This window comes from Athene cunicularia, assembly GCF_003259725.1.
Source record: "Athene cunicularia isolate RWA chromosome 3 unlocalized genomic scaffold, athCun1 chr3_part1, whole genome shotgun sequence".
NCBI lineage: Eukaryota > Metazoa > Chordata > Aves > Strigiformes > Strigidae > Athene > Athene cunicularia.
In genome coordinates this window covers 31,996,610-32,011,276 of record NW_020799097.1, presented here as the reverse complement: position 1 = coordinate 32,011,276, position 14,667 = coordinate 31,996,610, and the positions used below count along the sequence as shown (strand labels likewise).

Below are 14,667 nucleotides of genomic sequence, written 5' to 3'. Positions count from 1 at the left end.
AACAACCCCCCCCCCCCCCGTAACTTAATGAATAATATTCTAGTTATACCCACACAAAATCATTAAAAGAATATATGAAAGTTTAGATTTACTGATTATGGACCAGATATAATCTCATACCCTACCCCTTTTTGATATCAACATAAAATATATACAGTTCTTTCCTAAGGACTCCTCTATGCTTTTTTTGGTTGAACCAAGCTTGAGGGATATCTTAGGAAAGGAAAAAAGTCTTATCTGCTGGTTGTCTCCTTGACGATGTAAGTGAAAGTAAAACAATTTTCAACTTTTCATAATTTTCATCATGTTCCATAAGATGAATTATGATATTTGTTAATCCATAAAGTTTAATCTTTAGAAGATAAAACAAAACAATGAGTCTGGAACTAAATATATGTTTCTATAATATGTTTAAATATATGTTTTCATACACTAGAATTGTGTGTACAAATACAAGTCTTCAAGATCATCTATATCTAGGTTCCACATATATTATATAAAGTATTTATCTGTTCATAATGTCATTTGATCAAAAGATCCAGCAGAACAGCAGTTTCAAAAGCAGCAATTATGAACTCAAGTGGGATGACGGCACAGAAGCAAACCAGAAATGCAGTATTTTGTTATCTTTCAGAGTAAAAATGGGAATCTATGTATAAATCAAAGCACAGCAAAAAAGGCTTTCAAACTATTGTTATAGAAGACAGGTAAATTAGACACAATTTTAAAAACATGTGCCTCAAGTGAGTAGGAAAATAAGGTATGAAGAAATGGTCAATAAGTAACACAGTACAAAATGACTACTTGCAGATTTGAATACTAGGGTTTTTTTCCTGCCAGGAGCTGAAGATGCTATACTCCAGCTGTCACTTTGCTTACATCACTAAGACTTTTAACAGGTCAACAATAAAAAGTTTGCCAGCTGTATACCACTCAGAACTGTATTTTAATATTAATAAAGTATATGACTTAAAAGTCTGTTCAAATTAAGAGTTCTCTTCCACAAAGTAGTCTCAGAGTGTGTGTGGAAAGGCTCAAGGTAAAATGCATCAACGTCAGCTCCTAGATGCCTCTGTTTGTAGAAATAAGATAAAACCAAATTACAGAGCAAAGATCAAAATCACAGATCTCCATTGTCTACTTCGCTTGGTCCACTTCTTGGCTCTAACCACTCAAACCTTCAAAATGGCACTTAAACCCCATTTTATGGTTTACGGAGGAAGGGAGGGAGAAGAACCAGAGAGAGGAGGGAGGTGCCACTTGTGGGGGAGGTTATGTGACACCACCACTGTTGTGGACCGAAACCTAACTTCAGTTGACATGGGGAATAAGGATTGCACAATAGTTTGGAAAGGAGACAGGCATTCTGCTATAACAGAGTGTCAAGCCAAATGCCCAGGGAACTTTCAAGCTTAGTATAACAGGGCCTAAAAGTTTAAGATGTTTCCTAGAGTATTCAAACCAGATTGAAGTTTCACCCATGCTCTTCCTGCCTGGAGGCACAAGGGTTACAGGTGTGCTGGATCTCGGGGGAGGCCCCTACCAGTTTGAGGGATCCCGACTGGCCAGCAGACCCTTCAGTCTGTTGCCCAGTGGCATAATGGTTACAGGCACACTGAAACTTCCATGAAGGAGGCCCCCATCACATTGACAAACCCCAACCAGTTGGCAGACCTGAATGTGGGGCACCCAAAAGCATATTACAGGCATATTAAAGCTCTGCGGAGGCTCCTTACTGCCTCAACAATCCCAGCCCATCAGTTTTGAACCCACTGGTATAAAGGTTACAGGCACACCCCATCTCTGGTGAGATGTCCTGCTATCTCTGACTCCCCCTGGAGGACCTCCCTCAACAGGTCATGATCTTGAGGTTCAATAAACTGTCTGTATCATGCTTCTGACACCATCTGACAACATGCAGTGGATGCAGATACTGGGGTTTAAGAACCGCTGACATGAGAGCTTTACCGCTTCTTGATTATCACACCTTCATTTGCTCTCCTGTTAGTGTTATGTTAATTGGGTCTTGACTTCCCCTTCCAGCAGGGATACTGTTGCTCTTCTTGGATGGTTGGGCAGCAAGCTGTCTCGGATTGTGTTGTGCAGCTGCTCAGTTACCAGTCTCAGTGGCTAAAGGCTTTACTACTGTCCCTAGTTTTAATGGAATTATATCTTGCAACAAATATGAGTTTTACTCATAAATCTGACCTAAATTCTAAGATAATAAACATAGTTGTTAATTCTGTCCACCTGATTCATCTCTACCCCTTTTACGGGAAGTAAAACAATTCAGAATAATACAAAACCACAGACAGAAATAAGGAAGGCCATGTGTTTAAATCCTTGGGGTAATCTTATTTCCTGTGTTTCTTCTCATTTTGCTCCACACACACTGTCCTTTCCAGCTCACAGGGTAACATCATTAAAGCTTTTCTAAAGATTTTTTAAATTTTCACCTGCTCCTGTGAGATAAGAGTGATTTTTTGTAGAGCTAATTATCAGTGAATCAGACAAATTAGTATTATCATTCTTACTTGTTCAGATAGTAACATAAGGAGAAAAAGAATATAAGCTAATGGCAGAACTCTATCCTGAGGCACCACCCACAAAAGGAGCCCCTGTGACAACTTCTGTGGTATTGCTTCACTGCTAACTGTTCACACACCACACTTCTACAGCTTGGTGAAACTGCACAATACATACAACTTCTCCTGGCAGTCCCCTCGGTCCAACAGGTCCTGGAGGTCCTTGCAGTCCCTGTGAAATGATATAATACACATCTGTGGTAAAGCATTTACATTTACATTTGATGTAAAGCATTCTCATATACAAATAGATTAAAACATCTGGCATTAAGAATTTTCTACACAGAGTAAGAAGCACAAGAGTTTGCTAATTCTCCCTTAATCTAATGTTTAGCCCAATAAACCTTTGGGACCAATGTGTACGAAATCTGAAGTATGTATACAAAGCAAATACAAGCAAATACAAAGGCACCACCTAAAGTACAAACTGAGTAAATCAAGATTTCCTCCTTCAAGGGACAGATCTAGAAGTGATTTTTTAACTACATAGTAGGTGTTCCTTCTCTTTTTTGGAATAGATGTCATCAGGACTTCAGAGTGCTGAAAGAAAAGGGGATTAAGATGTAGAGATAAAAATGGTCTTGGTGCAAACCCTAATGATCCTTTGGATCTCTCTGAGCCTCTTCTGGAAGGTATACAGTGTGAAGGCAGCCTAGATTTCCACTGCAATAAAAACAATTATTTTAGTAGCTCCTACCAAGGAAGGACATTAGCCTCTGAAGAGCAGTCTAAGGAGTTAGAGCGAACAATCATTTTTAAGACCACAGTTTCATGGATCCTATAGCTGCATCTATTTCCCTGGTACTTCTTTTGATGATCTAAGAAACCTAGGTACTATCACATCTAACATGAATAGTGTTGGGTGGAGGTTACATTTTCACAATTTCCAATTCTACCTTTACTCAATACAATTCAAGGCATCATGACAGATTCTCAAGAATATTTTTGCTTCAGTTACTTTCTTCAAAGCAAGGCAATGGCTGCAGTCTCAGGATTAAACATAGGAACTGCTAATGTACCAGCAGTGATCACTCCTTGCTTCACTGATGGATAAAGAGAATACACTCAGCTACCAGTGGATCTGTAATTGTAAAATGGGTGCTCATATTATTGAGCGGCCAAATAACATTTGAGCTTTGCATAAATATTCCTTGCTGAATGATGCTGAGATCAACAAGAATTTTATGAACTAAACCAGCTACAGTCCATGCACAAACTTTTGATACAAATTATTTGCATTCTCTGCTCTTTAATACTAGCTAAAGAGTTGATAGCATTCAAAGTTCTCTTATATAACAGCATAGAATGTTAATACCACATAAACACCTTTCGCCTACCTTTGATCCTGGATTTCCAGTAAGACCAGGTGGTCCAGGGTCTCCTGTTTCACCCTAATAATATTGTTTGAGAAAACAAAAAAAATCCAAATTTACTGTTATGTCTCCCAGTACCAGCTTTGTACACCATTGATGTATACAGTGTGTACAAGTCAAAAAATACCTTATTTCCTTTTGATCCTTCCATTCCAGCTTCTCCCTGAAAATACCAGGTACAACCATAAGATGTTAAAATTTTAACTAAGATCAACTAAGTTTAATTTGCTACTTTAAAATATTATAGTATAGTTTGCAAACTTAACAAATGTTGAGAAAGCGTTAAACAATTTCTGATGCCTTGTGCAAACTCTGAGAGGTACTCCTCTTTCACACTAATTCTCCTTGCAGGTTTTCCTAGTGTTTTAAAGAAAAATTAAACCCACATTTGTTTAAGAGATTCTCCACTCTAAGGCCCATTCTTCACCACTAAATCTCTACTGGTGACACAGTATTCATCTGCAAAACCACACATTATTACAGTATGCCTTAGTTTGGTTATATGTTAATCACAAGTATCTGAGCAACCTTCGGTTGTGTATTAAACAACATAACTAGCTCTTGTAAAATGCCATAAGAGAGGACAATAGTTAATTAAAAATAAGCAACACATGTAAACAGAGTCTTACAGAATTAATGTTCTGAAAATATCCCCCAAAATAAAAAAAATATTATGCACACATAAAATGGCTATAAGAAAACTGCCTGATGTTAAATGTCACACTGGAAACTGGTAAAACAATTAAAATAATACAATTCCGCCCACATATAATTTCATGAAATAGCTGAAAGAAGGAAAGAACTTTCAGGGAACAAAAAATCCGTGTACTTTAAAGTGAGTTCATGGACTGTACCCAACTGCAGAAATGCCGAAGAACAGGGCATCTCTGGTTTTTATTTATTACTTGTGTGAACTTGATGCATGTGTAAGAAGGAGACAATACATATGCTATCGTATACAATCATTGAATCTAATGAAAGTGTACAAAGACAAGAATTACAGCATGAATACAGTATGAAAATTATATCAAACATAAATTATTCACATCATCTGTTCAAAACACAGATATACTTACTCGATCTCCCTTGTCCCCTTTTGCAGAAGGCTCTCCCTATGGAAGCAGATTTATTTCAAATCATGAACAGTATCTATATCTTGTTTTGGTGAAGAAACCTTAACAGATGTTGGGTTTTTTTTTAAACCTATATAAAATATAAGTATATGGGCTACAAAAGTTTATGTACAGGATGATGTTGATGACAAGACCATGACATGCGATCCTTTCTGGTAGGAGCACAAGGAACAGTTAGGAACATGAACTAAAAAGCATGATGATGCCTAGAAATCTCACAAATTATCAAACACAAGTGATTTATAACACACAAAATCATCACATTGACAGAGTAATAAAAGCTTCTGCCTGCATGGAAACCATTTATACACAAGGATATGACCGAAGAAACCAACTGTAAGCCTGACAGCTGAATAGCAAAATGCCTGTTTAAGAACTGGGTACATCACACATTCCTAGAAAAACACAACACACACCTATTCTCCAGTAACATTCCTTACCCAAATCTTTCTGGAAGATATAAGCCTACACTAAAAGATATTAAATTAGGAAGTTTATGTGTAAATTTTAGTAATTTAAAGCCTTTGTTTTTTTCATATAGATATTGAAGGTCACATTTGTAACTTGAAAAAGTATGAATGGCATCTAATTTTGAGGCAATCACTGGTCATAAACATATAAACATAATTTTAAACTGGTATTCAGTAAAAGTCTGAATGTGCTTAAAGTTAAGGACTTTGCAAGCTGTTGGAACAAGGAAATTTACTTGCATACTCTCTCAAGGAGGAGCTTGAGTAAATTACTAAGGACATTCAGAGACCAAAATTTTTTTCTAAGTTCAAATATATTTTCTTGATCCTAAGTATATTTTTCAAGATGTGATTCATAAGCGGTACATTCAGCCACCTTCTAGTATCACACATGAGCACAGAAGTAAGGAATTAATTTACCTTTTCTCCTTTTGCACCGGTTATTCCCAATTCTCCTTTTTGACCCTTTTAACAAAATAAGTTACACTTAAAACCTTTTATATTCTACAAATGCAAATAAACTCGTCGTCTCCTTCAATTGTACTTTGTTCTGTGTAGGACACAAAATCTTAACTTTTACTGCAATGCAAATCTGAGATTTAAACATCTGCAAATTAATTTAAATGACGGTTTTCTACATCAGATCTGCAGGCTTCTCAGTAAAAACCACTGTCAATCCTATGACATATTCAGAGCACTTGCCTCTTTTTTTCCAAGTGTAAAAGACATCCAATTGTTAAAAATTCATTCCACTGTTTCAGCAGGACAGTTGACTATAAACAACATACTGTCATATGGTGTGGGTTCAGAATTTGACTTCCATTAATTTTTTTAGAGGCTGATTATAAGTATTTTTGGTACAGCAAGTCCCATCTTTCATGACTTACTATTAAAAATATTTTCTAAATTTAAACTTTTTTAGTCTTTCCCCCTAACCAGCAGCCCAGTTTATATGACTTCTTCTTGGACAATGTTATAGAAACCACACATAATTCTTCCTGCATTTTTACTTTGCGGTTATCATATACCAGAGGAGAAAGGATCAGGTCCTGCACCTGCAGGACAGCACAATTAGTTGGATATTGGACTACACAGATCAAAGAGACAGTCATATATAAAATCTATTCCTTCAAAGACCACTGTGACATATCAAATAAAAGAATGTGTTGGGGGTGGCAGCGACAGGTTAGATGGGCACTTTGAAAATTCTCCAGATTAATCCAAAATGCTTACAATGTCTCCCTTCTGGCCTTTAGGTCCAGGGGTCCCAAGTAATCCTAGTAGTCTTGTATCACTCTGGGAATAAATATCACCACAAAGATCAGAGAACAGAACATGTCACCATTTATTTACAGTAACAATTTATTTACCATAACAATTTCATGTAATTTACCACTATGTAAATTCAGAAGTCCTAGTTTACTACTAGAAAGGGATACTAAATGCCTAAGCAGTACATCTAAGTAATGTATTGCAGCAACACATCCTTTGTCATGCATGCATACTCCAGTCAGACTAGCAGAAGATTAATAAAAGCATAAAAGTGAAATGTCTATGTTGGATATTGCTATGTAAATCTGTATTACTTTTTTTTCTTAACTCAATGCAAAGAACATATTTTTATGCTCATTATCACAGTACATTTTTCAAATATGTTAGAACAAGAAAAATCACTTCTCTCCTATGACAAAAACACAAGCTTTTTACTTCTGAGCATGATGAAATGTAAAATAGAACAAATTTAAGGCTACTATGGTAGTGACACAGAAAGAGAGGGAATGAATATGATTAACAGGCTCCTCACACTGCTTCTCAAAGAAAACAGACAGATTTAAGAACCAGGGTTTCAGGTTGTATACTTGCTCAGATATTATTGCACTGCATCTATTTACTTTTCCGTACATGGTAAAGACACAATAAAATACAAAGCAAACCATTTCCCCTTCACAAAGCCAGGCTCAGACTACCTAAGGGGAACATGTTTTCTCCTAATGACCATGGAAAAAAAACCAAAATCAATGACCCTGAAAAATGAGCTTGAGTGTGGACTCATAGAGTCCCAGTCCTAGAACATCTGCCACTGGGCTGAATGGGAACTCAGAGCAAGCCAACTCCCCTTGCTGTGTTCCAGTTTCTGTATCTCTAAGATGGGAAAACATCATGACGGATAAAAGTGCCATTTACACTACTAATATTTTCAGAAGTTGGTAACTGAATATAACCTGGATAAAATCCATAATTATTTTATAATTGTTAATGTCCTGAAGAATCTTCTTCAGTGTTTAGGGTTTGTTAACACTGTTACTACTGTAATTATCAATATCAGCTCCAAAGCAAGGGGCAGATACCTGAAGAAGGGAATCTAAGTATTGCTGAGTAGTTGACTACCACTTGACTGAGAACAATCCAGGTGACTGTTATTATGAGTACACTATACGGTATGATTTATTCTGAATTGTGCATTTCTTTTGCACATGTGGAAGGAAAAATAGGGTATTAGACCAAATATACTATCTATGTATGGAAAACTGGTAAGTAAAAAAGATGACAAGTAGAGGCCTTGAAAACCAAGTCAAAGGATGATAACAGAGTCCTGAGAGTGTATAAACACAAATCACGAGGCATCATTTACCAGTCACTGAAGGAATGTAACCTACAGAGCAGGGCAGAACCATTTTCTTGGCATAACAAAGAGAACAAAATGCAGGTACTGAATACACACAAAGCATCTCATTTACACTGAAAGCACTAAAGATATAACAAGAAGGAATACAAAAATAGTCATATGCCTTGCAAGAACAGTCACAAAGGAAGAACAATGAAGCAAGAAATGCTCCAACGCTGTCCCCCACCCCATTAATGATCAGTGCTACTATTTATTCTCAGCAGGCTCACCTCACCTTTATTAAAGAAAGACTGCTGATCTTGGTTTGCCATTTAACACAATCTGCTGCTACAATCAGCAATTGCATTTATAGTGCTCTCTTTCACTGTATACATGGATCAAGTAAATTTTGCTTTTAAAGACTTGCACTCCAGCCTCCTTACACAATAAGGTGATTGATAATGACCCAGAAAAAGCTTAGTCGCAACAAATTATTTAAATACTTTGTGCAATTACAACTACTCATTGATATAATCCAGAAATCAAAAGAACTGCAAATAAGATGCTAAGAAACAGAGAAACTGTAGAAAAAAAAATCACATTATTAATTATGATAGGTCTTAAGATCTCTCTCACTGATCACCCACATTCTTGGTAGCAGTTTCTCATGATTCCTAGAAACACCAGTGTAAAGAAGCTGTACAAACATGCTCAAAAAAAACCCCACCCCAAAACCCCCACCACTCCATAGTAACAATAATGTGGTCACAATTTAAACACTTGAAAGAACCAAACTGAAAGAAGACCTTGTAAGATCCTTGAGAACATGCATGAAATGTTGAAAAATGACAAGACTGTTTCCTGTGGTGTAAGAAATCTCAGAAACCTCAGAGTATCACTGAAATATCATCTTATAAATGCAAATAATTGAGGCACATTGCAAATTATATATTGGAATGTGGAAGTCTGCTTGGTGCAATGAACAAAATCAGCACTCATCATACTACAAAACAGTGGGGGAAAAAAAAAGGAAAGTTACTGGTGCATACATCTGCCTAAATGAATAATCAATGACAAAGCAGACAAGCTGTCTTTGTCTTTGATGACCTCTTTGATGTCTCTGTCTTGATTTCTATCACAAAATGTATAGGAATTAGTACATTTGCTGTAGCAGTTGAAGACTTAAGTTGATTCTAGGAATATCTGAACACATAGTTACAGAAAGTTTGCATACTTAAAACCTGCTATTTGAACCAGGAAGCCATATCCACTCTCATCTGAAACTACACTGCATTTCCTTGTTGAACAGCTAATTGCTCGTGACAGAATCATTAAAATCTTCAAACTAGACAGCTGAAGGAGGAAGAAAATTTGTAAGCTGTACAGGGTTTAAAAGATGATTAATTTATAGACAGAGAGCAGCTAGACTACTTTTTTTTTTTTTTTTTTTTTTTTTTTTTTCCCCCAGAATATAGTTAATTATGAAATATAAGGCACATTAGGAATTCTTAGACCCTTACAGTGATAAGAAATATGATTTTTGGAGACAGATGACAGTTTCTGAAGATCACTACTGTTTGCATTTCCTCCTGCAGAATTAACCTGAAAGGGACTATCAGGGTAAACGAAATTAATAGTCCAGAAGCCGGGAATAAGTTCCAATAAATATGGTATTAATAGAAGAATCAGGGCCAGTATCAGTGAAAGCTGTCTTCGACAGCAAAGGAAACTGGTAAGAAAATGAAAGGTATAAAACCAAAATACAGAAAACTTCAACACATACATATGAAATGGCAGACCAAAACCAGAAACAGTCTCCAGGTGTGAAAATGTCCCTGTCGAGGACAGAATATAAAACTAGGCTTAATTCCTAATGCATGTTCTAACGTGATGTAATGATTTGGAATGGATTAAATATCAGAAGTATCAGAGAAATCACTTCAGTAATAAAAGCAACTGGGAAGATAATTTGACATTAATTTTGCTCCAGAATACCTATTAAAAAAAAAAAAAAAAGATTTTAGCACTCATTTGGGTATGTTATATAAGAAAAATATTCTGAATTCACCTGATCTTTATAGTTACACATTTTAATATTAAAAGAAATGTATGTCTTCCAGATTTGACCTGCATGATTTAAGGTATGATACACACAGTAACCTCTGTATTAAGCAAATATTCCTGTAACAGTGCTTTATCAGTCTTTGAATGAAATACGATTTTCTAATGAGATAAGTTACATACTCTGGCATCAATTAAGAAAACTTTGAATTATGATCCCTTATAATGGCAGACACTACCACTGCTTAACCAATTTGAAAAATCTGTGGTAAGAATTTGAAAACTCTGTCATGGCAGCCCAACACCACGCAGATGCTCACTTACCCTCCCCCCCACCTTGGGGGAGAATTAGAGGGGTAAGGTAAGAAGACTCGTACGTTTAGGTAAGAACAATTTAATAATTGAAATTTTTTAAAAAAATAATGATAATAATAATAGAAAATACAAACAAGGAATGCACAATGTAATTGCTCACCATCTGCTGACTGATGGTCAGACTGTTCCCACCTAGGGCTCTCAGAAAAGAAAAAATCCCAAAACCACTGTTCTAGAAAGAAAGAACAAGCAGCTTCCCAGCTCACCCTCATCTATATACTGAGCATGTTATATGATATGGAATATTCCATTGGCTAGTTTGGGTTTGTTGCTCTGGGTACATTTCCTCCCAGCTTCTTGTGCACCTGCACACTAGCAGGATACGGGAAGTTGAAAAGTCCTTGATTTTCTTGCAACAGCTAAAACCACCAGTGCATTATCAACATTCTTCTCATCCCAAATCCCCTACTGAATCCAAAACACAGCACTATTCTAGCTACTAAGAAGAAAAATTAGCTCTATCCCAGCCAAAACCAGGACAACTGTCCTATGCAATTTTAACTTTTTTCTGTGAAGTGCCTGTAGCTGCAGAAGGTTCTATAATTAAGACAATATTTTTATTAGTCTGTAATACAAACACCAAGACACTTCTCATGGATTGCTAGCAAATCTTTTAAAATTATGCCTCCTTGTCTTTCTATTCTACTCATGAAAGAGTAGGTCAAGAAAGAAGAAATGTCAAGTACAGTTTAGAGCAATTAGGTTTAGAAATGGGGAGCTGGTGCTTACGCTAACAGCTAGGTGGTCCACCCACCTCCTTTTTGTATTATACCAGGCAGAAATACGTGAGTAGAAGATGGATGGGAGGTAAGACACATGGCAGCAGGAGATATGACACAGTAGGAACATGACTGGAGTGTGGATTGAGCCTGCACAGGGATGGAGAAAAGGGACAGGGAAGGATCTACCTTTTGAATTGATTTGGAATGTGGTTCACAGGGATCAAAACTGTGGTAATTTCTACCTTAGATACTTCTTAATCATAAACACATGCACACAAACACCGTATGAAATCTTTGTACCTCATTATAATGCTTGTTCAATGAATCCAGAATTCCTTTCAGTCCAGAAGGACCCTATATGGAAAAACACGCACAATGTTATATTTATATACCTGCATTTAAAGAGAAGTGGTCAGGTAAAAGGTTTAGATTTTTATTTGATTATACAGTAAATTATTTTCTGTAAGTTCATTATAGCTTTTTTCAGGCACGGAGGAGAAGGAGAGTCATTCTAAATCCCTGAGTTTTGGAAACTGGCAACTTCTTTTGGTGTGAAGTGGAATGTGACATCCATATCAGTTTTAATATAAATCCCTTCTGGTATGAGCAGCATCTTTGTTCTGCAGCATTTTAAAACTCTTTCCACTAACTCAAAGCACAAGTTTTGATGTAAGCAGCTCCTAGTGTGAGTTAACAGCTAGATTTTCAATTTATAATATGGAAAGTGAAATTGAGGAATGTCAGAATACTCCAAAAGAGTAGCTTCCTCGTTTTATCAACATTGAAAGTTTATATTTAAACACACACCTTTCATCAGGAATTTCCGCATCAGGGAAGCAACTTCCTATGCAAACGCAGACTTACAACGTAGAGACTAAAAAACATGTGCTTGGGAAAAATAAAACAGTTTTAGATATAATCTGCCATAAACTAAGCCCTCAATGGGATTTTTATAGTGTTGTAAATCAGGGCAGAACACAAAAATTTCCATCAAGATCTTATAAACTTAAACTCAGTTAAATGTAAAAATTAACACAGAATCTCTCAAGTTGAAATTTGCACATCATGCAATATGAACTACAGCCACTCATGATGGCTATAAGAAATATTTGACTACATTAATAAGATTACAAAATACTCAATTAAGTCACTTGGTGTGAATGACCTGCATTTAACAGAGACAGGGCAGAAAGGCAACTCTCCTCCTTTGGGGCTTTTTTCGAATTATATTAAATTTACCCTCTGCAGCTTGTGTGAGTGGGGAAAATGTAGCTGGCATACATGGACCATAAAGATTGCTTTAGGAAGTTGAATTCTATTCAGTTTTGAAAAGGGTTGTTCCTCAAAAAAAAAACCAAAAAAAACAGTTGTTTATCAGAGATGCCATGTCAGAGATTTAGTCAGAGTTTTTATTGCACATTTAAATTTTGTATAAGGTCCTTGTTAATCATTTTATGTGCACTGCTATTATACATGTCACACATGACAGAAATATTCTGGTGCTATGTATGCATCATAAGAAAACAGCTTTCCATACTTTCAGAATAAGAATCTATTGAAATTTTCTCCCATTTTCATGCTAAAAGACCTGTAAAACCATTACAGCAAGTCAGGGGTCAAAGTTATTTCTCACTCAAGATACAAACTGGTTAAGATGAAAATATTACTGTTTTCAACTGGTTAAAACTTGCATAACAAGAACTTCTGTCAAATTTGTAGCAGTACAGCAGCAAGACTAAAATATTCCTAGGAAAATTGAAAAACCTTCTATCCACTGATTTCAGCTAGGGATCCAAAGAAAATACTGAAATACTATGTATTTCAGGTCAATATAAGATAAATACTCAGCTACTATAATTTTCTAAGGTGGATCTCAACTGTTTACTACTTCAGAGTTCCTGATGGATATATAAACCATCAGGCAGTTCAGGAAAAAGGTGCTGAAAGAAACAGCAATGATTTTGTCATAGGTGGCATCTCTCATATCTGATAATTTCACATGTATGTCCCCTGGTATCTTTTGGCTGCTATGTAATCATATTTTGAAGTGTTCCGACAAAGCATTTAAATGAGGTAGGTCATGATTTGCATTCTGACAGCAAAGCCTCCGCCAGCATGATGCATTTGCTCTGTAAGAGTGCACAGAATGGCAAAACCCAAAGTTTTTCCAGAGGTACAAGATCATTCTGTGAAACTCTGATGGCTCTCCTTACTAGTAAAGGTACTTCCCTTGACATACTGAACTTCAAAAAGATGAGAAACATAACCATGATTTTGATTAAACAAACAGACTACTTCCTTGGACAAAAAAAAAAAGTTCAATCTGATAGAAACTAACTATTAAAAGAAAGGCAATCCCAAAGTTCCCATGGAGTCCGAAGGTATAAAAAACCTAGGAAGATGGTAAAGTCAAATAGGCAAAAGTTATTAATACTGATGGGTAAATCAGTGAGACTAGGCAGAACATTACTGCAGCATACCCAAACAAGACAGGTGTGTTCTGAGACATCATCACTAAATTATGTAATATGATCCTATGTATTTTACTGTGATTAAATTGTTACAGAAAGAGAGTGGTACTTAAATATTAGGCAACATTAGCAAGATTTGGAAACCACATGAAACATTACAGGGGCTTCACTTCCTCTTTGTTACCCAACACTGGAAGAGGTATAAGGCCATAAATTTTTCCATTCATTTTAGTTTGGAAGTGAACTGTCCCTTCAAATTTACACTGAAAAATAATATAAATATAGTAATAATGTTTTGACTGAGATGCTCACTCAGCTCTGATTCCTGAAGTTCATGGCAGAACTTTCACTTCAATATCCATATTAAAGATGGCAGTCCAGAATTGGAACTGAACCGTGATGACACTGCCTACTTATTACATATGTCTCAACTTCAACACTGTAATCCTGCAGTGTCAAATCCCTGAATCCAGAATCCTTGCAGGATTCTGTAATCCTGCAAGCAGTTAGAAAAAGAATTTATTCTCACTTCTCATTTGCCACCTTGTTGTTTCATTTACTGTTTTTCCATGAATGAAACTGCTGCAACCACACAACCCTGGAAGGGTTGAATGCTGTATCTGCCACCAATGCCAACCTGTCAGATATTATTTGCACATCAAATAAATAGTTTTGGACAGGATGAAAAGCCTTTGCACATGTCACGGTTTTGAAAAACAAACATAACCTCAGAAGAACCCCAGAACTTTTTCATGACTAGGGCAGTGAAGGCGTTTGAGTTGCATGCTTGACTATGCCACAACCTTTGTGTTACCAGAGGTAAACTACATCTCTGGTTTTAATCTTTCCATTTTCATAAATTGACACTTTTT

General features: G+C 36.3%; 1 protein-coding gene across 8 annotated transcripts in view; it reads right to left on the bottom strand.

Annotated features, from left to right (window-relative positions):
• The window catches only part of COL19A1 (collagen type XIX alpha 1 chain), a 205,037-nt gene that overhangs the window by 46,611 nt on the left and 143,759 nt on the right, over positions 1 to 14,667 (bottom strand). For all 8 annotated transcript variants that reach the window (XM_026846123.1, XM_026846122.1, XM_026846121.1 and 5 more), the window contains 7 exons: positions 11,625 to 11,678; positions 6,795 to 6,857; positions 5,982 to 6,026; positions 5,035 to 5,070; positions 4,086 to 4,121; positions 3,923 to 3,976; positions 2,704 to 2,757 (listed from right to left, as the gene is read on the bottom strand). In XM_026846123.1, the coding sequence (XP_026701924.1) occupies positions 2,704 to 2,757; positions 3,923 to 3,976; positions 4,086 to 4,121; positions 5,035 to 5,070; positions 5,982 to 6,026; positions 6,795 to 6,857; positions 11,625 to 11,678 (342 nt within the window). The remainder of the gene's footprint in view (positions 1 to 2,703; positions 2,758 to 3,922; positions 3,977 to 4,085; positions 4,122 to 5,034; positions 5,071 to 5,981; positions 6,027 to 6,794; positions 6,858 to 11,624; positions 11,679 to 14,667) is intronic.